This window comes from Hemiscyllium ocellatum, chromosome 16 (assembly GCF_020745735.1).
Source record: "Hemiscyllium ocellatum isolate sHemOce1 chromosome 16, sHemOce1.pat.X.cur, whole genome shotgun sequence".
NCBI lineage: Eukaryota > Metazoa > Chordata > Chondrichthyes > Orectolobiformes > Hemiscylliidae > Hemiscyllium > Hemiscyllium ocellatum.
This window is the reverse complement of record NC_083416.1, coordinates 387,920-413,738: the sequence shown is the minus strand read 5'-3', so window position 1 is coordinate 413,738 and position 25,819 is coordinate 387,920. Positions and strand designations below refer to the sequence as shown.

At 41.3% G+C, this 25,819-nt stretch overlaps 1 protein-coding gene across 3 annotated transcripts in view; it reads right to left on the bottom strand.

The window, feature by feature from the left end:
• LOC132823307 (lateral signaling target protein 2 homolog) overlaps positions 1-25,819 on the bottom strand; it is a 56,428-nt gene that overhangs the window by 20,562 nt on the left and 10,047 nt on the right. For 2 of the 3 annotated variants that reach the window (XM_060836975.1, XM_060836974.1), the window contains exons 2-4: positions 15,775-15,915; positions 4,912-5,049; positions 2,285-2,487 (exon numbers count right to left, since the gene is read on the bottom strand). In XM_060836975.1, coding sequence (XP_060692958.1) covers positions 2,285-2,487; positions 4,912-5,049; positions 15,775-15,915 — 482 coding nt within the window. Of the gene's footprint in view, positions 1-2,284; positions 2,488-4,911; positions 5,050-11,445; positions 11,663-15,774; positions 15,916-25,819 lie in introns of those variants that run through there. The other variant, XM_060836976.1, reaches the window with a different exon arrangement.

Genomic DNA, 25,819 nt, shown 5'->3' with positions numbered 1-25,819 from the left:
TGTTCGATTTTTGTACTACTAAAACTGTTTTTTTAAAAAACAAACAACAAATAAAAAAAAAATCAGACCATATGCCCATTGATACCTAAAACACTACAGATTAAAGTGTCTCATATGGACTCCAACAGTTCAAGGCAGCAGTTCACCACCAAACTCCAAGGGTCATTAGGTATCGCCAACAACTTTCAGCCATGCCAGCAGTACTCAGATTCATAGAACATAGAAAAGTACAGCACAGAACAAGCCCTTTGGCCCATGATGTTGTGTCGAGATTTAATCCTAAATGTAAAATATAGTAACTTAACCTATGCACCCCTCAACTCACTGCTATCCATGTGCATGTCCAGCAGTCACTTTAATGTCCCCAATGACTCTGCTTCCACCACCACAGCTGGCAACGCATTCCATGCATTCACAATTCTCTGCATAAAGAATCTACCTCTGATGTCTCCTTCTACTTCTTCCTAATATCTTCAGACTATGTCTCCTCGTGCCAGTCAATCCTGCCCTGGGTAAAAGTCTCTGGCTATTGACTATGTATTCCACTCATTATCTTGTATGCCTAAATCAGGTCTCTTTTTTTCCTCCTTCTCTCCAGAGAAAAGCCCAAGCTTATTCAACCTTTCTTCATAAGGCAAGCCCTCCAGTCCAGGCAGCATCCTGGTAAACCTTCTTTGCATCCTCTCCAAAGGATCTGTATCTTTCCTACAGTGGGGTGACCAGAACTGGACACAACATTCCAAGTGTGATCTCACCAGGGACTTGTAGAGCTGCAGCAAAACCTTGTGGTCTTAAACCCGATCCCCCTGTTAATGAAAACCAAAACACAATATGCTTTCTTAACAACCCGGTCTACTTGGGTGACAACTTTGAGGGATCTATGTATTTGCACACCCAGATCCCTCTGTTCCTCCACACTGCCAAGAATCCTGTCTTTAAGAAAAGAGACCTGATTTAGGTATACAAGATAATGAGTGGAATACATAGTCAATAGCCAGGATTGACTGGCACGAGGAGTCATAGTCTGAAGATATTAGGAAGAAGTAGAAGGAGACATCAGAGGTAGATTCTTTATGCAGAGAGTTGTGAATGCATGGAATGCGTTTGACCTTCCAAAACGCATGACTTCACATTTATCCAGGTCGAACTCCATCTGCCATTTCTCAGCCCAACTCTGCATTCACTAAGCAAATAAGAATAAGTGTAATTTCTGTCATTTTATAACCTATTTAGTATTTACTATGGTTATATTTTTGAACTGTATTGATCTTGATAAATGTTTCAACACCGGGTAAACCCTCCTGCTTAATTTAAAACCACCAACACAGAAAAGATTTATCCCATGCAGTAATCTGTAAAAGTTAGGCTGGTCAAGAACTGTTTAAAGTAAACATTAACAACTTTATTTCTTAAAGTAAAGCAGAATAATTAACTAACAACTTTCTTACTCAATCAAGTCCTTGCTCTCACCTCTTTTACCTTCCCTTCTATTATACTAGTCCGATAAAACTCCTGATTACAATTTACAAAACAACATTTCTCTCATAACCAGGCAGCTTTTGGTTCTTCTATTTGGATCTTCCTGTGTCGTTGTTTTTTTACTTCTTAGGAATTTCTGCTTCACAGGTTACTGATTGATTAAGGTCCCTTTTAAGAGAGCTATTTTTCAGGCAGTCTTTAAGTGAGAGTAGCTGGGCAGTTCTCCTCCCAACTGTTCAATTTTCCAGTCTTATACCCCCAAAGCATCGGATTGTCTTATTGGCTTTTAAAAGTTTGTCAATCTATTAAATTCAAACTGGATTGGAATTTGGTATTTATCGGGGTATAATTTAAACTGATTGGCCTAATTAAAATCTGTTTTTTGTTGTTTCCAGGCAACCAACTACCAGAGTAGCTGGAGCACATGTTTCATTGTGTCTTAATGAGAACACTTGGTGCTGCCACTGCTTGCTTTTAACTCAAGGTATAGTTCACCCACATCTTCATAACATAAATGTCATGCAATGCATGTGAGATGACTCTATAAAAAGATAGATGGAATAACTTTGCTTTGGCTGAAGTAGTGGGAAAATGCCATTGCCACACTGGGTTAAAGGATTATCATCATTTGGAAAAAAAATCATCAAAATTCCAAACATGAGGACTTGAACAGATATACCAACAGAGACACCATCTGGTCAAAGCAAAGTATAGATCGTCTTTCATTGCTGAATTTCAATACCGAAGCTGAAACTGCCATTTGGAAATGCCTGTGACAGAGTTCATTACTTTATTACTCCCTTACCTTAACTCAAACTCAGCAAAGAGCCTGTCAAACCGAACAAGGGCTGCTTTGATGTCATCAGTATAAATGGTGTAGTCAGAAAGACTCTGCTCCCGGAGTAGGTAGCGTACTTCCTCTAGACTGTGCAGCAGGTCCTCTGCCAGAGGGTGCAATACAAGCATTTCAGATTCATGTACATCAATGAGAGAACCAGCGACCAAACACTAAAAATGGAAAGTGAGGCAAGTTAATTACTTGTTGCTTTCTTGCATTAAAAAAATCCCCATACACATGTACAAGTCAAGAATACAAAGCACACTTTGGAGGTCTAATGTTTCAGCTAAAGATAATAATTATGAAATGCTGACAATATCCTATGATGGCTCATCTTAGATTTTGTGTAATTAAATCACTAAAATTGAATACAAGGTGTAATTAAGAGACAAACTGCTGCAGATTATGAAAAGTACCACCAATTTTCTTACCTTTCATTGAAATATGAAATATTTTTCATATTTCAATCAGAAATTCAGCTGTATACAATATTAGGCAATATTTAATCCATCATTTTATGACTGCTTCTGGGTCATATTTATGTTTCATTTCAGTGAAGAGAAACAGGAAATATGAAAACATTGCTTTGACTTGGTGACACAGTAAAAGATGGTCCCACTTCACCCATGATTCAAACCTTCTGGTCATGCGTATATTAAGTTATATCCAAATTCAATGAAAAATGAGAGTTGAGGAGTGGCAGATGGAGTTTAATTCAGATAATGCGAGGTGCTGCATTTTGGGAAAGCAAATCTTAGCAGGACTTATACACTTAATGGAGTGTTGCTGAACGAAGAGACCTTGGAGTGCAGGTTCAAAGCTCTTTGAAAGTGGAGTCACATGTAGATAGGATAGTGAAGGCGGCGTTTGGTATGCTTTCCTTTATTGGTCAGAGTATTGAGTACAGGAGTTGGGAGGTCATGTTACGACTGTACAGGACATTGGTTAGGCCACTGTTGGAATATTGCATGCAATTCTGGTCTCCTCCTTATCAGAAAGATGTTGTGAAACTTGAAAGGGTTCAGAAAAGATTTACAAGGATGTTGTCAGGGTTGGAGGATTTGAGCTACAGGGAGAGGCTGAACAGGCTGGGGCTGTTTTCCCTGGAGCGTCGGAGGCTGAGGGGTGACCTTGGAGGTTTATAAAATCATAAGGGGCATGGATAGGGTAAATAGGCAAAGTCTTTTCCTGGGGGGTCAGGGAGTCCAAAACTAGAGGACATAGGTTTAGGGTGAGAAAAGATAGACATAAAAGAGACCTTAAGGGCAACTTTTTCACACAGAGGGTGGTGAGTGTATGGGATGAGCTGCCAGAGGATGTGGTGGAGGCTGGTACTATTGCAACATTTAAGAGGCATTTGGATGGGTATATGAATAGGAAGGATTTGGAGGGATATGGGCCTGGTGCTGACAGGTGGGAGTAGATTGGGTTGGGATATCTGGTCGGCATGGACGGGTTGGACCGAAGGGTCTGTTTCCATGCTGTACATATATGACTTGATCTGTCCCTTCCTCAATGGGATTGTCTGTAACACTACCACTTCAGAAATATGAAGGGTGGTACGGTGGCTCAGTGCTTAGCACTTAGCCTCAGCTCCAGGGCCTCTGGTTCGAGTCGCACTTCGAGCAACTGTCTGTATGGAGTTTGCACATTCTCCGTATGTCTTTCTGTGGGGGTTTGCTCCGGTTCCTTGCCACAGTTCAAAGAGGTGGGGTTAGGGAGGATTGGCCATGGTAAATCGTTCATAGTGTCCAGGGATGTGCAGGCTAGGTGGTTTGGTCATGGGAAATGCTGGGTTACAGGGAATAAGGTTGGGGGGGGGGGAAAACAGTGGGAAGTAGAATGGGTCAGGGTCGAATGCTCTTTGAAGGGTAGGTGCAGACTCAAATGGTCTGCTGCTGCACTGTAGGGATTCTGTCTGTATGGAAAATAATGAAGACGTTTGACAGAGTGAAAGGAAAATTTTCAACTAATTGCATGCATACTTTTCATGCAAGGCAGATGTCTACAAAAACCATTTTAAAACTTAATATAGAATGAATGGTATACAGAATTGGGGAATGGACCCTATCAGGATTTTCTGGTGTGGATTACATCATTCAGTTGATTTTCTGGAACATTTTAGGTTAGTGCAAAATCTGTGACATAGAGCCCTGAGGAGAGCAAGCTTGATGGTTTGCTGAAATAAACGTCGAAATTCTTTGGTCATTAAATATCTGCTTCACTCTCAGCTCAAAGTTACACAGACTAGATGTCACACTCTCAAGCTCCAAACAAATTGTGGTAAGACCTTCGCCTGGTAGCCCCCACCCCGAGTTTAGCTCCAAACAGGTTCTCAAGAGCTTCAATTGATGCAGATAAACACAATCAAGTCTTTAATTTGTGCATATGTAGCTAGATTTATCCAACCCACAAATCTAAATCAAAGACTTGGTTGACACTGTTATAGATAAAATAGTCAAAACTGCAGCTAGAAACCAGGGAGGTAGGTTGACCAGGGATTGTTCTTAATATAAAACTCAAAATTGTACTGCTATACATGGCTTACAGTAATCGGAAAACCACATTGCTCCCCACCCTTCATCAAGGTCTACCTCAGCAGCAAACCACAGTTGTACTCCGAGCTGTTCCTGTAAAACTTCATCTGGAAATTTGACACGGAAATCTCTATTTGAGCGTTCGTTGGGAATACAATCATCCATTATCTGGTTAATTATCTGCAGCATGTGGTCCTGAAAAGTAATAACACATAGAAGCTGAAGCAATAACTGGGTCTTTAGAGTAGATAGAACATAGAACATAGAAGGATACAGCGCAGTACAGGCCCTTCGGCCCTCGATGTTGCGCCGACCGAATCCTACCTAACCTATACTAGCCCAATAACTTCCAAATGCCTATCCAATGCCCGCTTAAATGACCATAAAGAAGGAGAGTTCACCACTGATACGGGCAGGGCATTCCATGAACTCACAACCCGCTGTGTGAAGAATCTACCCCTAACATCTGTCCTATACCTACCACCCCTTAATTTAAAGCTATGTCCCCTAGTAACACCTGACTCCATTAGCGGTAAAAGATTCTTAGTATCTACCCTATCTAAACCCCTAATCATCTTATACACTTCTATCAGATCTCCCCTAAACCTTCTCTTCTCCAATGAGAACAGCCCCAAGTGCCTCAGCCTTTCCTCATAAGATTTTCCTACCATTCCAGGCAACATCCTGGTAAACCTCCTCTGCACTCATTCTAAAGCTTCCACATCCTTCCTATAGTATGGCGACCAAAACTGCACACAATACTCCAGATGAGGCCTCACCAGAGTCTTATACAACTGCAACATGACAAGATATTGGACAAGTTACATTAAAAAGGTCAAGAGAAGGGAAATCCAATATCTAATTTCCATTGCATCATCCAACAAGACAACTTGCATCTGAACAACATTGGCCCAGAAATTTAGACCCAGGTTGTAACCCCAATCTCCAACACCAATCAAATTTTATTTAAAAATCTCACTTCCCTATTCAAAAAGGGAGGGCAGCAAAAAGCAAGTAACTAACTAGAGGCTAATTAACTGAACATCTATTGTTGGAAAAATATTGGATTCAAATGATTAAGAAAGTAATCACAGAACATTAGGAAATTTATAATCTCATCAAGCACATTGCACTGCTTCACAAAAGGAAAATCACATCAGACTGGTTTGAAGAGGTCTCAACCAGAATGGATACCATACAAAAAAAAAGTGTCATACAATAAGAGTCCATGGTGTTTGAAGTAGTATTTTGGTTTGAATAGAGAATCAGCTCATGGACAGGGGTCCTACAGATTGGTGACCTTCAGCCAATATGTTCACAGGGATCATGTTTGGATGAGAACAGTTTACAATATATATTAATGACTTGGAGGAGGGAAGGGAATGTACCAGAGCCAAATCTGGTTAGATGGCACAAAAATAAGGCAGGTTCATGGAAGGACACAAACTCCTTATAAAGAGATAGTGATAGTTTACATAAATAGGCAAAAAAGTTGTCAAATGGAGTATGGTGTGGACAAATGTAAAGTTGTTCATTTTGGAAGGGAGAACTAAACAACAATATTATTTAAAAGAAAAAAAAACTGCAGAAAGCTGCAAACCAAAGGGACTCAATACTATTTAAATGGGCAGCAGTTCAGAGAAGGTTCACTCCGATAATCTCTGGGACGGAGGGATTGTCTTATGGGCAAAGGCTAAACCGGTGGAGATTCTACTCCTTGAAAATGAGAAGAATAAGGTTTGGTCTCATTGACACATAAAGGATTAAGGTGCCTGACAGGGTAAACCCTGAGAGGATGTTTCCCCTCACTGCAGAGTCTCAGGCTGAAGGAGTGCCAATTTAGGACCAAGAGGAGGTGGAATTTATTCTCTCAGGAGGGCCGTGAATCTTTGGAACCCTTGGCTCCACAGAGCTGTGGGGGTAAACTTCTTGTGTATTTTTGACGTTGAGATAGATAGATTCTTGATCAGTAAGGGAATCAAGGGTTATGGGGAAAAAGGGTAGAATGTGGACATGAGGAATGCCTGATCAGCCATGATTCTAATCAATAGCAGAGCATGCTTGAGGGACTTACATCATTCCTCTATACTCATTTAAAGGTCTTTGGACCGCCTGTGGAGTGATTCATGGGCAGAGCCTCCTGTTTCAAATTTGCCCAGGAATCCTTGGACCCAGAAGCGGAGAAGATAGACAACACTGCACTGACTCAGTGTTTCAGGTGTATTCTGATAAACATCTAGGAGACAGTTTGAACCTTAGTGTAACAGGGCCAAGATGGAGGAGTGCTTTAGGTAAGTTGGTTCTGGATGGTTGGCAGATATGTGCAGTGCAGGACTTACCAAACAGTTTGAACCCACAATAACCCACTTGAAAGGGACTTTTCTTAAGGTATTCCAGACACAGGGAACTGCCCTTTGGAATTTTCCATTTCTTCGGCAATTCCCTTGGATTCAGCTAAGTTGGGATTTCTGCACGGACTTGACTTGACTTGACAGCAACTCTTGCCCACGCTGTTGCAATGATTATTTGACCAAAATACCTAGGCCAGCAAGTCTGCTGGGAAGATGATTCCTTTCTCTGCACACATTTCCAGTTTTGTTGCCAAAAGTAATCACAGGAAAACTATTCCCTCTTTCATTACATAAATCTAATCACTTTCTACAACTGCAATGATCCAAAGAGACATCTTCTCCAACCACTAGAAGTACATTTTTGATTTTTCATTTCAGTTCTGACAACATGTTGGTATTTTGGATGCAATCTGACTTTTCCATCTCCAGGTGTGACTCACCAGCCATGCATTCCCCCAAACATTTCTGGGCCTTTGTTTCACAGATCGTGTATCAACTCATTCTGCCCCTCCTTCTTAATCATCAAGCACATATTTTTTGCCTCATCGCGCAAACACAAGTAAAAAAGGGAGATACCTCGGTTTATTCCATATGAGTTGGTGGTGAAATATCATGAAGTTGTGAAGTGTAGAAATGATCTTCCAAGTCTTTTAGTGGGTCATATTTCAATATCATCATCAATAAATGCATGCTTAACATCCTACCGGCTTGACTGACAAAATAAGTCAGTATTGTGTGATTTGCTCTGTTCAGCTGAATGTTGGTAAAGACAGATCATTTCACCTTATTAAAAGTGTTCACTGATCTGGAATATAATGCAGTGAGCAGCACAATAACTCTTTGGCGTATCACAAAAAAGTTTTACATCTGAAAGGTGTGGAATCTCTTCTTGTAACCAAAGGCTGCCAGAATCTGACTAAATATTCCACAAGATTGGAAGGTGGCCCACGTGTTGCGAAGTTTTTACTACTTTGCTACTTGTTTATCTTCATTCTTCAAAATGATTTGAAGAGTGCATCAAGAAAGCATTGATCACCTCATAGTGAAATGCTTTGTTTCTACACTGCTAGTGAACAGGCAACACCTAGATTGTTAGTCAGTCAGTTTTAGCAGTTAAGAATGTGGGACTTTATAATGAGGTTGTTAGACACTTAAAATACAAGACAAAGATGAATGTTGTGGATTGTTGGGGCAGGTATATGGGATGATTGCAAGTGGAAGAGAGTGAGAGTGAGAGAGACAGACACAGAGACACATTTTAGTAATCAAACTAATTGTCCAGAGACAGGTTCATGGTGTGAGGTGCCGGTGTTGGAATGGGGTGGACAAAGTCAGAAGTTGCATGACACCAGGCTATGGTCCAACACGTTTATTTGAAATCACAAGCTTTTGGAACGTTGCTCCTTTGTCAGGTGAAGTGACAAAGAAATTACTGTCCTGGGGAAGAAGCTGGAGCAGAGTTAATTGTTTTTGTAGTACCAATAGTTTAAAATGTGGATCATTATTCAGTAAGAGATGATGAAATTTAAAAGGAACAAGGAGTCACCAAAGTGGGCCATGCAAATATAAGTCTGTTCTATTCAGACAGAGTATCAGAACAACTTTAAACAGACATTGGAAGATTTGACCTGATGTTGCAAGTAGATGCTGAAAGTCAGGAGTGCCTTGACACTTGATCTTGCATTGCAGCCAGTCAGAACTGTGACATAAAGTAGTAATGTGTCATATCACATATTTCAATTGATTTATTCAATTATTACAGAAATACCATTTCTTTAAGTTGGTGTATTAGCTGTTAAATAGTGTTTGTTCAATATTGATCTTAGTTCACTGTTTTCAAAATAGTAAAAGCCTTAGAATAAGAAACTGCCAAAGGTGAGATATCAGTCAGGAACTGGGAAAAACATTTAAAAAAAAGAACAAAACAAAATTGAATTCTGCAGAGATTGAATGTGCAATAAAAATTGCAGAATACAACACAAACAATTGCCTGATGTTGAGACCCACACAAAAAGGCCTTTTGTTGCTTCAGACGAAGTCCAGTTCTTTCACCCACTCAAGACAGTCTAAATGTCAATGATTCAGATTTTGCTGTTACCAATAAAGGAATTGCACTCACTATCACTGACATTGGTTTAAAAACAAAACATCTAAAAGCTGTACAGGTCCCGAGAGTCAGCAACATGAATTTTAACACCAAATTGAATTTGGCACCTTATACAGGAGGAGTGTGGGATCCAGAGACAGTAAATATAAGAATGTGATTTGCTTACACATTGCAGAATTTTTAGTCAAAAAACAGAAAATGAAAAAGCAAAATAAATAGGATTTTATTCAGACAGACAAAGAAAAAGATTAGAGCATCCTTATGTGGTTTGGGGTTCCCTCACCAACTTTTAGAAAATTAAAACAAAACAAAATCCAAAAGCAGTCAGGCCACCTCTACAGGTTTTTAAGGGGAGATTCCAGGAGGTTTCTAGTTGCACCTACACCCAGGCTAAAAGGCCTGGAGGCTTGACTGAAAACTTAGCCATCTCACTTCCTGACCTGTTACTGGAAACCAACATCGATTGGAGCAGCAGCAGGCCATTCAGTCCCTCAAACTTGCTCTGCTATTCATTACGATCATGAGATGGAGAAGTCAATGTTTCGGGTGTAACCCTTCTTCAGGGCTGGGGGTGGGTGTAGGGGGAGCTGCAAATAAAGGGGGTGGCAGGGGCAGGGGATGTGTGAAGACAGGTAGAGGGTATGACCTGGTTGGTCAATGGAAGGAATGAATCTAAATGAATGAATCTGCAGCTCTCTCTACACCCACCCCCAGTCCTGAAGAAAATTTACGTCTGAAACGTTGCCTTCTCCACCTCCTGACGCTGCCTGCCTTGCTGTGATCTTCCAGCCTCCTGCCTGTCTACTTTGGATTCCACATCTGCAGTTTTTGTTTCGAATTCTTTACAATCATGGCTGATCATAGAGCTCAATATCCTTATCCCACCCTCCCCCCCCTTAGCCCTTGATCCAGTTAGCTGAAAAAAATTACATCTACCTCTGTCTTGAGAACACAATGTTTTGGCCTAATCATTTTGCGGTAGTGAATTCCACAGGCTCAGCTGGATAAAGAAATTGCTCCCACTCAGTCCTGAAAGGTTTATCCTTTATCCTTAAACTATGACGTTTGGTTCTGGACTACCCCATCATTGGGAACATCCTTCCGGAATATTACTCCTCTAATCCTGTTCGGATTTTATAGGCTCCAAGAGATTCACCCCTCCTTCCTCCATTCTTCTAAATTCCATTCAGTTCAATCCCTAATCAACTCAATCTCTCCTCATATGTTAGTCCTGCCAATCCAGGAATCAATTTGGTAAACTTTTGCTGCACTCCTTCTGCAGCAAGAATATCCTTCCTCTGATAAGGTGACCAGAACGGCACATAACGTTCCAGGTGTGGTCTCACCAATGCCCTGTATAGCTGCCTTAGACATCCTTGTTCCTTTGTACTGAAGTCCTTTTGCTATGGAGGCCAACATATAGTCTGCCTTCATTACTGCCTGCTGCACCCGCACACTTCCTTTCAGTGACTGGTGCACGAGGACACCCAAGCCTTGATCACTAAATTGAGAAAAGGCACATTCATTCAAAATAATAACCAGCCTCCTATTTTTGCTACCAAAAAGGAAAGGCTCCCATTTATCCACATCAATCTGCCATGCATTTTCCCCTCTCAGTCAGCTTGTCCAAATCACACTGCAATATCTCTGCATCCTCCTCACAGCTCACCCCTCCATCTAGCTTTTGAGATATTAACTTTTGTTCTCATCTAAATCAATAACATATCAATAGCTGGGGTCCTAGTATCAATTCCTGCAGTACCAATGAGTCACTGCCTGCCATTCAAAAACACAGACCCATTTATTCATGCTGTTTCCTGTCTGCTAACCAATTTCCTATCCATCTCAATACACTACCTCCAATTCTATGCACTTTAGTTTTACACATTGAAGTGACACTTGGTTGAAAGCCTTCTCAAAGTCTAAATAAACCATATCTACTTGCTCCCACCTCACTGAGTTACACCCTCAAAGAATTGCAATAGATTTGTCAACCACGGTTTCCCTTTTGTGAATCTGTGCAGTGTCTGATTCTACAACTGTTTACGTGCTCTGCTGTAAAATGCTCGATAGTGGACTCGTTATCCATGCAGTGAAATTACCTCCTGTCCTATTAGCAAACGGAAGACTAACCGGTAAAATCCAATAGCCTCCTTCAGCTGATTGTATTCAGTTTCTTGAGGTGGCAGGCAGGGCCTGCTCAGTTCCAGACACACTCCTCAAAGTGATCACAGTAAGGACTAAAACAGGAAACAGGTATTGCTTATTTCGGAATCCATCCAAATCTGCCCTATTACTCAGATTAGAAAGCATGGCTATTTATTCTTTTTTAAGAAACAGTTGTGGTGACTTCATGAACCTTTAACAATGCTGGAGTGAGTTGGATCCATTTATGCCAAATCTCACTTTCACAGGAGGGGAGCCTGTACTCACTGCTGTGTTCAAATATATCACATTTCCATGTTCTCTGTGCCAAGGGTCAAACTCATCCTGTGATGCAGGAGTCTTAAATTGCAAGATATAAATCCTCACCAGGGCGAAGAGGATACATCGAATTGTCAAACTATTTAATTCCCCAAAGCTTCAAAATTTTTAATAAACTGTTTAAATCAGGAAGATCTGAAACCTAACTTTATAATAGCTGTTTTACACAAATAATGATTATGTCATAGTTAATCATTGGCTTCTTCACAGTTTACAATAACCTGGAGACTGGGGGTGGCAGTGAGAGGTGGGGGATTGAAGAATTCTCAGTTCAGTTGAAAAGATCAATAACAAAAAAAAACAAAATGCAGGAGAAACTCAGTACGTCTGGCAGCATCTGTGGAGAGAAAGCAGAATTTCACTAAGGCGTTTGATAAGGTCCCCCACAGTCGGCTATTGCACAAAAATACGGATGCATGGGATTGAGGGTTTGGATCAGAAATTGGTTAGTTGAAAGAAGACAGAGGGCTGTGGTTAATGGGAAATACTCATCCTGGGGTTCAGTTACTTGTGGTGTACCGCATGGTTTGATTTTGGGTCCACTGTTTGTCATTTTTATAAGTGACCTGGATAAGGGCATTGAGGGATAGGTTAGCAAACTTGCAGATGACACTCAGGTCGGTGGAGTTGTGGATAGTGACAAAGGATGTTGTAGGTTTTGGAGGGACATAGATAAGCTGCAGAGCTGGGCTGAGGGGTGCCAAATGGAGTTTAATACAGAAAAAAGTGTGAGGTGATTCACTTTGCAAAGAGTAACATGAATGCAGAGTACTAAGCGAATGGTAAGATTATTGGGAGTGTAGATGAGCAGAGAGTCTCATGTCCAGGAACATACATTCCTGAAAGTTGTCACCCAGGTTGATAGGGTTGTTAAGGCATACAGTGTGTTTGCCGATATTGGTAGAGGGATTAAGTTTCGGACCATAAGGTCATGTTGCAGCTGTACAAAACTCTGGTATGGCTGCACTTGGAGTATTGCATATAGTTCTGGTCACCACATTATAGGAAGGATGTGGAAGCTTTGAAAAGGGTTCAGAGGAGATTTATCAGGATGTTGCCTGGTATGGAGGGAAGGTCTTATGAGGAAAGGCTGAGGGACTTGAGGCTGCTTCATTCAAGAGAAGGTTGAGAAGTGACTTAATTGTCACATAAGATTAACAGAGGGTTAGGTAGTGGGGAGAGGGAGAGGCCTTTTCCTCAGTGATGGCTAGCATGAGGGGACATAGCTTTAAATAGAGGGGTGATAGATATTGGAGATATCAGGAGGTAGTTTCTTTTCTCAGTAGTAGGGATGTGGAACACACTACCTCCAACAGCAGCAGACTCACCAACTTTAAGGGCATTTAAATGATAGGCATATGGACAAGAATGTAATAGTGAGGGTTAGATGGGCTTCAGATTGGTTTCACAGGTGGGCACAACCTGTACTGCGCTTTAATGTTTTATGTTTTGAAGTTAATGCTGAGTCCAATGAGCCTCCATCAGAACTGATAGCAGCTAGAACAAAGTGGTATGTACGTGAAAGGTGGGGTGGGGGCAATGAGATGGAGAAGAAGACAAAGATGAGGCCCAGATCAGAGAGACTGTTAAATGATTAATTGTTTTTAAACTGGGATTATAAATACAGGCTTGCTGTTTCAATAAGTGGCTAACGGCTGAGGGGCTATTAAACTTTTGAATGAGTTCTGATGAATGTAAGTTTTTGTTACAGTGTGATAGCAAGAAATTTATTTTGGTTTATTTGAACATGGGTCTCGAAATTTGCCAATGGCAGATGCTGGGTGTGTTGCTAAGGCAAAAGGTGGGGCGTTGGGGTGCATGGGCTGGCACAGCTGAAGCATCAAGAATGGGGCAATGGATTGGCTTGGGGGGGGATGGAGGGATGGTGGGCAGAAAGGAAGGTTGAGAAGAAGGTTATAGAGAGCCTCATATTTAAACAAAACAACAGGGTCAAGGTCCAAGAGAAGAAAGGTATGCCTTTTAAAGAGCCTGCTTTTGCACTCAGCCACTCCTGCCCATCTCTGACCTACATTTGAGGGTATTGGATTCTCTGCCTCAAAACAAAAACAAAAAAAAATTGTCATTTGGGGAATTTGCCTTACTTTTGCCAAAATTCCATCGCAGTCCTTTGGGAAAGAGCAGCTACGGGAGTCGGAAGCTGCCTGAATTAAGCTACCCACCTTGGCAACAAACATCTGACCTTATAGATCTGAAAATGAAGTTCAAGGATTAGATCCATTCTATATTTTTTGACAAATTAGCATTAAACGAGACACCAAGATAAAGATTATTATATCACAAATATGTTATTCTAAACTGATGTACAACAATATCCATGTATTGTTCCATCAAGGTGGAATTTAATTGGGCACCATTCAATTGTGTGACAGTGAAATGAGCACCACTCATTGCAATTGTGTGCTATCAAGGAGAAAAGGTGCAGCTCCATTACGTGTTTGAGGTGACTTCTCTGGTGTGTATTTGAGAATATATGTTATACTCCTCTGCTTTTCAATGCATTGACTTTTTAACTGAAAACTGTACATGTTGACATGAGATTGAAAGCTGACTGTGGGCAGTTTACATTTACCAATTAATACTCAAATGAATCTCTGGCAGGTGATGTTGTAGTCCTCTTCCAGCACAAGACCCCTTTAAGTAAGGTGATGATGCCAGGGTTACACATCATGGCTAATGTTTATTAAAATTAACAAATTAGGAATGATAATGTAATGAAGTCACAACGTTAATTCAATGAAGCCTTGGGACACAAAAGGACGCTGGTCATTGTTCATGAGACTTTGAAAGGAAAATGCAGGTAAAAGTCCAGTCAATGTCAAATTTACCCATTTAAAAATGAGTATGTCACCAGGTCAATGATTTCAAATAGCTTGAATAATCTATAACTTGGTAACTATTTTCAAGTCCAAGTCAAAGTTTATTGCGATTAGTCCAGTTGTCAATCTACTATTTTTATACTTCTTATTCAGCACAAAAATCTTCAAATTATCACATGGGAGTACTTCAAGAAAAAAGTTTGCGCAAAGGTTTTGCCTATATTTTCATTATTCTGCTTTCAGATGCTGCCTGACCCATAGGACACAACCAAACATTTATTTTTTTTTGGAGAACTTTCTTTGGGAAGCACACAGGGACCAGATGATTCCAGCCTCAGGTGACTGTCTGTGTGGTGTCTGCACGTTCTCCCCACATCTGCATTGGTTTCCTCCAAGTGCTCCGATTTCCTCCCATTGTCCAAAGTGGTTAGGTGGATTGGCCATGCTAAATTGCCCCTTATGTCCAGGGACGTGCAAGCTAAGTGGGTTAGCTATGGGAAATGCAGGGTTACAGGGATAGAATGGAGAGCTGGGCCTTGGTTGGGATGCCCTCAGTAGCCGAATGGCCTCTATCTGCACCGTAGGGATTCTACACACTGACTGATTGCACTCTATTCTGAGAGGAATGATGAGGTTGCTGTACAGAGTCAACGTGATCTGAATGGCTGCCTGCTCTATAATTAGATTAAGTCCTTATTAATAAATGGCACCCTGCAAAAAACTTAGGTCATTTCCATTTTGATAAAATAATAAAAATGAAAATGTAGTTGATGAGATGGTCACAAAAACGGTGTAGACTGGGAAGTATGCACGAAGACCAAACATTGTTAAAATATAACTGATGAGGATTTGCCAAATTGGGCTAATAAGCAAATAGTACCAAGTGTTAGAAACACTCCAACTGTAGTTTGTTTTTGCAATGTGTCATTATCTTCTGGAAAACATTGATTTTAGAATATTTCTTTGTTAAAAAAAACAAAAAATGCCGACACTAAAAGACTGTTAAACATAACTGACTATGTAACCCCCACTACAACAACTGTTTAAAATTCAATGTCATTTGCTTCTAGAGAGAGTGTTCAAAATAAAATTTGGATTAGCTTGACCACACAGGATGGATGCATGAATCTAAGTCACTGACCTGTCTGGCCCGAAGATTATTTAGTTGTACCATATATTGTTGGGGGTCATTGTGAAGATTGACGTTATTCAGCTCCATCATCACTTGGGTTACTTCCTTATCTGCATAGAAGAATTGAGCCACTGGATGTGGGTTGGACCTCTGAAAATATGGAAAAGATTAGTGTCAGAACAGAGAAATGGTGAAAGGACATCATCTCACCACAACAATCTGTTGTAGCACATGAAGAAATAAGTAAACTTTAACACTGATGCATAGAAATAGGATCCAGACTCTTCGGTGAGCAACTCATAATTACAGTCCCATCCCAGAATTCATCTTGCAGCAGAGCTAAATGTTGTGAATAAAATGGAATAGAGCTGAAAATGTGTTGCTGGAAAAGCGCAGCAGGTCAGGCAGCATCCAGGGAGCAGGAGGACTAACGTTTTGGGCATGAGCCTTCCTTGAAGAAGTTCTCTTCCTCCCTGTACAATCCAGCATCTGCAGTCCTCACTTTCTCCTCGAAGATTTTAACCTACTGCGAATCCTCTTGCAAGGATGCCTTCCTTGAAGAAGCTCTCTTCCTCCCTCTACAGTTCTGATCTCCAGCATCTGTAGTCCTCACTTTCTCCAATAAAGTGGAATAGTTGGGAATTATCTGCATTCTCCAAATAACAAGTCAACATAAAAGTCGTAACTTGATCTAAAAGTTTAAGTAGAGCTCTTAATCTTATTCCAAGCTATTAATTTACATTCATGAGACTTCCGGATGGTACATTGCCTCCCAGAGAAGTCTTAGATTGAGTCTGCAGAATTCTTAAGGGGGAGCAGCCAGAAGTCGTGGTACACATCAGTACCAATGACCTAGCTAGAAACAGGGATAAGGACCTGAAAAATATGAATACAGGGAATTAGGTTGGAAGCAAGACGAACAGAGTAGTAATTTCAGGATTGCTACCGGTGCCACGGGCTAGTGAGGCTAGGAGCAGAGAGCAAGCTGGTGTACGAGGGAGACCTTCAGATATATGGACCATTGGGATACCTTCTGGGAAGGTGGGACCTGTACAAGGAAAATGCACCTGAACTGGAGGGGCACCAATATCCTGGGTAGGAGGTTTGCTAGAGCTCTTCAGGAGGGTTTAAACTAGTTTGGCAGGGGAATGGGAACTGGATTTATGGATCAGAGGATGGCATAGCTGGTGAATAGGAAGTTATTCAGGGCAGAGAGTCTGTGAGGAAGGGTAGACAGTTAATGGGGAAAGTTGCAGTTGGTGTGATGGGTTGAAGTGTATCTATTTTAATGCAAGAGGTGTCAGAAATCAGGTTGATGATCTTAGAGCATGGATCAGTACTTAGAACTACGATGTTGTGGCCATTATGGAGACTTGGATATCACAGGAGCAGGAACGGTTGTTGGATATTCTGGGGTTTAGATTTTTCTAAAGGAATAGGGGAAGCAGGTAAATGAGGTGGGGAGAGTAGCTTTGCTAATCACAGATAGTAGCATGACTGCAGAAAGGGAGGTCATCAAGGAGGATTTGTCTAAAGATCTCTATGGATGGAACGCAGAAACAGGAAAAGAGCAGTCACTTTATTGGGAGGTTTCTACAGGGTCCCCCAATAGCAACAGAGACAGAGACAGAGGAGCAGATTTTGGAAAGGTGCAGAAGCAACAGGAATGTTTCGTGGATGACTTCAACTTCCTAATATTGATTGGAACCTGCTTAGTGCAAATAGTTTGGATGGAGCAGATTTTGTCAGGTGTGTCCTGGAAGGATTCCTGACTCTATATGTAGATAGGCTGACTAGAGGGGAGGCCATATTGGACTTGGTCCTTGGCAACAAACCAAGCCAGGTGTCAGATCTCTTGGTGGGAGAGCATCTCTGTGATAGTGATCACAATTATATTACCTTTACTATAGTCATGGAGGGGGATAAGAGCAGTCAGTATCACAAAGTATGTTATTTGGAGAAAGGGGAATTACAATGCTATTGGGCAGGAACTGGGCACCTAAGTTGGGATCAGGTGTTCAGGAAAACACAGGACAAAATGTGGAGGTCGTTTAGGGAGCACTTGCGAGTGCTGGATAGGTTCGTCCCACTGAGACAAGGATGGGATGGTAGGATGAACAAAACTTGGATGACAAGACATGAAGAACATCTAATCAAGAGAAAGAAAGAAGCTTGGTTGAGGAGGCAAGGATCAAAAAAGGGGTCTAGATGGTTACAAGGGAGCCCGGAAGGAAATGAAGAATGGACTTAGGAGAGCTAGCAGGGGATATGAAAAAGCTTTAGCAGGTAGGATGAAGGAAAACCCTCAGGCATTCTCCACTTATGTGAGGAACAAGAGGATGGCCAGAGTGAGGGTAGGGCTGATCAGAGGTAGTGGAGGGGACTGGTGCCTGAAGTTGGAGGTGGTAGGGGAGGTCCTTAATGAATACTTTGCTTCAGTTCACTAGAGAGGGGGACCCTGTCATTTGAGAGGAGAGCATGAAAACAGATAATATGCTCAAACAGGTTTATGTTAAGGAGGAGGATATGCTGTAAATTTTGAAAAAAGTGGATAGATAAATCCCCTGGACCAGACGAGATATACCCAAGGTTACTACAGGAAGGAAGGAAGGAAGGAAGGAAGGAAGAGATTGCTGCGCCTTTGGTGATGATCTTCGCATCCTCCTTGTCCAATGGAGCAGTACCAGATGATTGGAGGGTGGAAAATGTTATTCCTTGTTCAAGAAAGGGAATAGGAACAATCCTGGGAATAACAAAACCAGTCAGTTCTATATTGGTGGTGAGCAAATTAGAGAGGATTCTGAGAAACAGGATGTATGATCATTTGTAGTTTGATTACAGATAGTCACCATGGCTTTGTGAGGGGCACATCATGCCTCACAAGCTTTACTGAATTCTTTGAGGATGTGACAAAACACATTAATCAACCAGAGTGATGGATGTGATGTATATGGATTTTAGCAAGGCATTTGATAAGATTCCCCATGGTAAGCTCATGCAACAAGTAAGGTGATATGGCTACAGGGAAATTTGGCTGTCTGGATACAGAATTGGCTGGTCCATAGAAGGCAGAATGGTAATATATGGTAAGTATTCAGCCTAGAGCTCAATGACCAATGGTGTTCCTCAGGGATCTGTTTTGGGACCTCTGCTCTGTGAGACTTTTATGAGCGATTTGAATGAAGGAGTGGAAGGGTGGGTTAGTAAAATTTGCTGATGACATGACAGTTTGAGGAGTTCTGGGTAGTTTGGACAGCTGTTATAAGTTGCAACAGGACATAGAACTGTGCTGAGACGTGGCAGATGGAGTTCAACCTGGATAAATGTTAAGTGATTTATTTTGGAAGGTTGCATTCGAATGCAGAATACAGGGATAAAGGCAGGATTCTTGGCACTGTGGAGGAACAGCAGGGTCTTGGGGTCCACATCCAGAGATCCAACAAAGTTGCCACCCAAGTTGGTAGGATTGTGAAGGGGTATGGTGTGTTGGCTTTTATGAACAGGAGGATTGAATTTAAGAGCTGCAAGGTTATGCTGCAGCTACATAAAGTCCTGATTAGGCCACACACTTGGAATATTGCATTCAGCTCTGGTCACCTCATTCTAGGAAGGATGTGGAAGCTTGAGAGGGTGCAGAGGAGATTTATCAGGATGCTGCCTGGACTGGAGGGTATGTCTAATAAATAAAAGATTGAGAGAGCTAGGACTTTTCTCACTGGAGTGAAGGGTGAGGGGTGACTTGATAGAGGTGTACAGGATGATGAGAAGCACCGATATAGAGTAGATAGCCAGAGAGGTTTTCCAAAGGCAGAAACTGTGATCACAAGAGGCATAATTTTAAAGGTGATTGGAGGAAGGTTTAGGGGAGATTCAGCAGTAGGTTCTTCACTCAGAGTGGTGGGTGCGTGGAATGCACTGACAGCGGTGGTAGTAGAGTCAGATACATTAGGGACGTTTAAGTGACTCTTGGATAGGTCCATGGATGATGGTAAAATGAAGGGCATGTAGGTTCGTTTAATCTTAGAGTAGGACAAAAAGGTTGGAACAACATCCAGGACTGAAGGGCCCGTACTGTGCTGTACTGTTCTATGTTCGACATTCTTTATAAAAAAGGTGCATTATTCACTACCATCCAATCATTTCTTCTTTGGAAGCAAATTGAAAATTGAAGAGCCATTCCTCGTGTGGAAACTGAATCTATAATGTGAAACACCAGGCCTGTCCAGAAGTTTGTTTCAGCAAATAGAAAAGTCGTGGATATTAATTTGTACTTTATTACTAATGCTTGGGTGAAACAAGACGAACCAAATTAAGGTAACATGATGGCAATCTTACAAAAGCAAATAAATCAGCACTGGAATTTATACATTACGTGGATCGAGATCTTAGATAATTGAAGCTTCCTTCAAATACCTTATCCCTTACTCAAATGTGTGAATAAATTTCCCAAATTTTTCTAACAAAAATTGATTAAACATCAATTGTTTTACTTAGTGATTCCCTGGAGAAAAAAAACCCAACAAGTGCAGTTAAATTTAAATGTTGAAAGAATCAAAACTGATCTTATTTTCTAGTTTCTTTCTAGAACAGTTTTAACTTATTTCCAGATCCTCAATATTTCAACTGAGCTCAACGGTGGCGCACATTCGAGTGTCTGGAGGTTGTGGGTTCAGATTTACTCCCATGACTATAGTACACAATCAATGCTGAAACTCCATTGAGTACTGGAGGGAACATTACCTTTCTGATCAGATTTTCAATCATCTTAAATGCTCCTATGGATTTTATCCCACCCATTTGCCAGAATCACAAGGGTGCTATGTAAAATTCCATAATTGGTTGCCAAGTGCTCGAGATTTCTTGAAGCATGAAGAGTGTTCTATTAATTCAAATATTTTGTTGAACTTGGGTAGATACATTTTTGGCAATGCTGTGACCCATTCTGTGATCCATTTTATACACTGGATTTAGATAATTTTGGAAATAAAAGATCACAACTTTAATATAATTTAATGGAGTTTAATTTAGATAAATAAGAGGTGCTGCATTTTGGGAAAGCAAATCTTACCATTAAGTGTATAAGTCCTGCTAAGATTCTAGAGAGTGTTGCTGAACAGAGAGACCTTGGAGGGTAGGTTCATAGCTCCTCGAAAGGTTGCAGGTAGATAGGATAGTGAAGGCGGTGTTTGGTATGCTTTCCTTTATTGGTCAAATATTGAGTACAGGAGTTGGGAGGTCATGTTGCGACTGTACAGGACATTGGTTAGGCCACTGTTGGACTATTGTGTCCTTCCTATTGGAAAGATGTTGTGAAACTTGAAAGGGCTCAGAAAAGATTTACAAGGATGTTGCCAGGGTTGGAGGATCTGAGCTACAGGGAGAGGGTGAATAGGCTGGAGTGGTTTTCCCTGGAGCATCAGAGGCTGAGGGGTGACCTTATCAAAGTTTATAAAATCATGAGGGGCATGAATAGGATAAATAGACAAAGTTTTTCCTCTCGGGTGGGGAGTGCAGAAGTAGAAGGGATAGATTTAGGATAAGAGGGGAAAGGAGTAAAATGGGAGCTAAGGGGCAACTTTCTCAAGCAAGAGGGTGGTATGTGCACGGAATGCTCTGCCAGAGGATGTGGTGGAGGCTAGTACAATTGCAACATTTAAAAAGCAAATGGATGGGTATATGAATAGGAAGGGTTGGGAGGGATATGGGCCAAGTGCTGGCAAATGGGACTAGATTAGGTTAGGATATCTGGTTGGCATGGATGAGTTGGACCGAATGGTCTGTTCCCATGTTGTACATCTCTATGGGTCCATAACGTTTGTTCTCAATGCAAACATCAAAATGGTCAGTTTAAATAATACAAGGACACTCTGAAGAGGGGCCTACAGGTTTCTACATTGCACACCACCTTTCTAGTGAAAACACTGTAGCTGACTGGTGCACGTGGAAGCCAGCGCTTAAAGTTTGGTTTGGTGTGCTTTAGGTCATCTACATCAAACTAGCAGCATCAAACATGCCTAGAGGAATGCCAGAGTTGCACAAGTTCTCTCACACACTAACTGTGACAACACAAACTGCCATGACTCTGGATGTCCATGCCATTCTCTCAGACTTAGTGTTGAGAACAGCTTCAGAGGACAGCAGTTTAGATATGCTTAAATAAGGAGGCATCTATTTCCTTGTTCTTGAAATATACACAACCATGAAACAACACAAGAATTTCACAGTTCTTAACAAGTTTTTAAAGGTAAAGAACCGCTACCTACAGGCAGGAGTACAAAATATACTGGCGTGTGTGTGTTTTTGGAAACAGCTTTGTTCTATCAACATTTCCAAATTACATTGAAACATATCTGTTTGTATCAAATTGAAAAAAAAATACAGCTTGCTTGGTTTCAAGTATCGTTATGAAAACATTGCTATATTTTCAACTCAAACCAAAACTGGTTCAATGTAATGGCTAAGAGCCCCAGATAACAATCATGTAAGAAACATACTACACAATTCACAATAACTCATCACCTTTCCCTTACTTACATTTCCAAAAACTTAATAGTTCATGACCATTGTGTAATAGAAGTGTTAATAATGAGGTTAGCATAATCTTATTGAGAAAATAACAAAGGGCATGAGGACTAATGGGAGGAGATTACACATAATTATAAAGAAAATGAATGCTAAATGCTTCAAGTCTAAACATTAGAAACAGCTGCAAATATATATTGTCTTGGTCACTAATCAGAAACTGAAAATTACATTTGCATTTCCATAGATCGAACTGAGGGGCCAACACCTGCTTTGACTAAAAGTATGAAATCTGTTTGGTCCATGCAAGACCTCAGTAAATGAATGTGGACGGATAACTAACATGACAAGAGATTAATCTAAACATGGAAACCACAAGTAGGTATGTCTTTTCATTGGTGATACATACTTTGCTTTAATTATATATAGTGTCTGAGAGATATACAGCATGGAAACAGACCCTTTGGTTCAACTTGTCCATGCTAACCAGATATCCTAAACTGATCATTTGCCAGCATTTGGCCCATATCCCTCCAAACCCTTCCTATTCATATACCCATCCAGATGCCTTTTAAATGTTGTAATTGTACCAGCCTCCATCACTTCCTCTGGCAGCTCATTCCACACACACACCACCCTCTGAAAAAGTTGCCCCTTGCTCCCTTTTATCTTTCCCGTCCTCACCTTAAACCTGTGCCCTCTAGTTTTGGACTCCCCCACCTCAGGGCAGCTCAGTAGCTCAGTGGTTAGCTATGCTGCCTCAAAGCACCAGGGACCAGAGTTCAATCCTGGCCTTGGGTGACTGTCAATGTGGAATTTGCACATTCTCCTGGTGTCTGCGTGAGTTTCCTCCCACAATCCAAAAGATGTGTAGGTCAGGTGAATTGTGTTTGCCCATAGTGTTAGGAGCATTTGTTTGGGATAAACGTATTGGAATGAATCTGAATGGGTTACTCTTCGGAGGGTCAGTGTGGACTTGTTGGGCTGAATGGCTTGTTTCCCCACTGTAGGAGATCTAATCTAATCTAAAAAATCCTCAGTCTGTTCTCAGACTGCCTTAGGTAATGCATTTACCACTGTATGATTTCAGCTCTGAAGAATTCCATTTGCTTAGTCTCCAGTCACTTCATGATCTATTTTGTATCTTGTCCTTCCTAAACCTCATGATATCAATCACTGTTGCCACACATTCATACTCCACTTATTCTTCAACTCTTGTTCACTCCCAGGGATTGATATGACCCTTCAAGATACCATGTCTATGTCACAATTTTCAACTTTTACAAAGGGAGGACCCTCCTTGTTTGCCCCAATCTATCAGCCATTGTGTTTGCAAGATCAACTTTCCCCTCAGTCCGATAAAAAAGGGATTACCAAGCACAATTCACGATTCTCCAAACTGTTGGGAGAGCTATGACTCTATAATATATTATATAACCGTTCCACTACTGCAACTCAGATGCAACACTTGCCCATTCAATTACTGAGAATGACCTCATCCACCCCTTCCACAGAGTCATAGTCATAGAGACATATAGCAGGGAAACAGACCCTTCAGTCCAACCTGTCCATGCCGACCAGCTACCCCAACCCAATCTAGTCCTACCTGCTCGCACCCAGCGCTTATCCTTCCAAACCCTTCCAATCATATACCCATCCAGATGCCCTTTAAAATGCTGTAATTGTACCAGCCTCCACCACTTCCTCTGGCAGCTCATTTCATATACGCACCACCCTCTGCATGAAAACCTTGCCCCTTAGGTCTCTCTTTTATATCTTTCCCCTCTCACCCTAAACCTATGCTCTCTTGTTCTGGGACTCCCCACCCCAGGCAAAAGACTTTGTCTATTTATCTTATCCATGTCCCTCAGGATTTTGTAAACCTCTATAAAAGTTCACCCCTCAACTCTGACGCTCCAGGGAAATTAGCCCCAGCCTGTTCAGCCTCTCCCTGTAGCTCAATTCCTCAACCCTGGCAGCACCCTTGTAAATCTTTTCTGAACCCTTTCAAATTTCACAACATCTTTCTGACAGGAAGGAGACCAAAAATGCATGCAATATTCCAACAGTGGCCTAACCAATGTCCTGTACAGCTGCACCATGACCTCCCAACTCCTGTACTCAATACTGACCAATAAAGGAAAGCATACCAAATGCCATCTTCACTATCCTATCTACTCACAACTCCACTTTCAAGGAACTATGAACCTCCATTCCAAGGTCTCTTTGTTCAGCAATACACCCTTGGACCTTACCATTAAGGTCCTGCTAAGATTTACTTTCCCAAAATGCAGCACCTCATATTTATCTAATTTAAACTCCTCTGCAACTTGTCAGCTCATTGGCCCATCTGGTCCAGATCCTGTTGTAATCAGAGGTAACCCTCTTCGCTTTCCACTACACCTCCAATTTTGGTGTCATCTGCAAACTTACTAACTGTACCTCTTATGCTCACATCCAAATCATTTATATAAATGACAAAAAGTAGAGGACCCAGCACCGATCCTTGTGGCACTCCACTGGTCACAGGCCTCCAGTCTGAAAAACAACCCTCCACCATCACCACCCTCTGTCTTCTACACCTGATCAGGTCCTGGGGATTTATCCACTTTTATGCATTTCAAGACATCCAGCACCTCCTCCTCTGTAATATGGACATTTTTCCAAGATGTCTCCATCTATTCCCCTACATTCTATATCTCCCATGTCCTTTTCCAAAGTACATACTGATGCAAAATACTCGTTTAGTATATCCCCCATCTCCTGCAGCTCCACACAAAGGCCACCTTGCTAATCTTCGAAGGGTCCCTATTCTCTCCCTCGTTACCCTTTTGTCCTTAATGCATTTGTAAAAACTGTTTGGATTCTCCTTAATCATATTTGCCAAAATTATCTCATGTCCCCTTTTTGCTCTCCCGATTTTCCTCTTAAATATACTCCTACTGCCTTTATACTCTAAAAATTCACTCGATTTTTCCCATCTATACCTGACATATGCTCCCTTCTTTTTCTTAAAAAAAACCTCAATTTCTTTAGTCATCCAGTATTCCCCATACCTACCAGCCTTTCCTTTCAACCCAACAGGAATATACTTTCTCTGGATTCTTTATCTCATTTCTGAAGGCTTCCCATTTTCCAGCTGTCCCTTTACCTGTGAACACCTGCCTCCAATCAGCTTTTGAAAGTTCTGGTTTAATACTGTCAAAATTGGCCTTTCTCCAATTTAGAACTTTACCTTTTAGTGATGGAAAAGAATAGACCAGATCTATTTTAAAACTAAAACATGTAATCAAGTAACCAGACTTGATACACTCACTGCTTAGTGCAATCTCCAATTCAACCGTGGTTAGGAGGTGGCTTTGCAAAATAATTGTGCTCCATTTTAACCTGGGCTTCCCCTCGACTCAATCCTTGAGCTCTGCTTCTCATTTCTGCTGTAATCTCTCACTGTAGCCTGTATTTAATAAAAGCTTAAGTCAATGTCACATTTTTCTCTTGGATTCTGGAGTCCCCTGGTCCATTCATTCTCCTA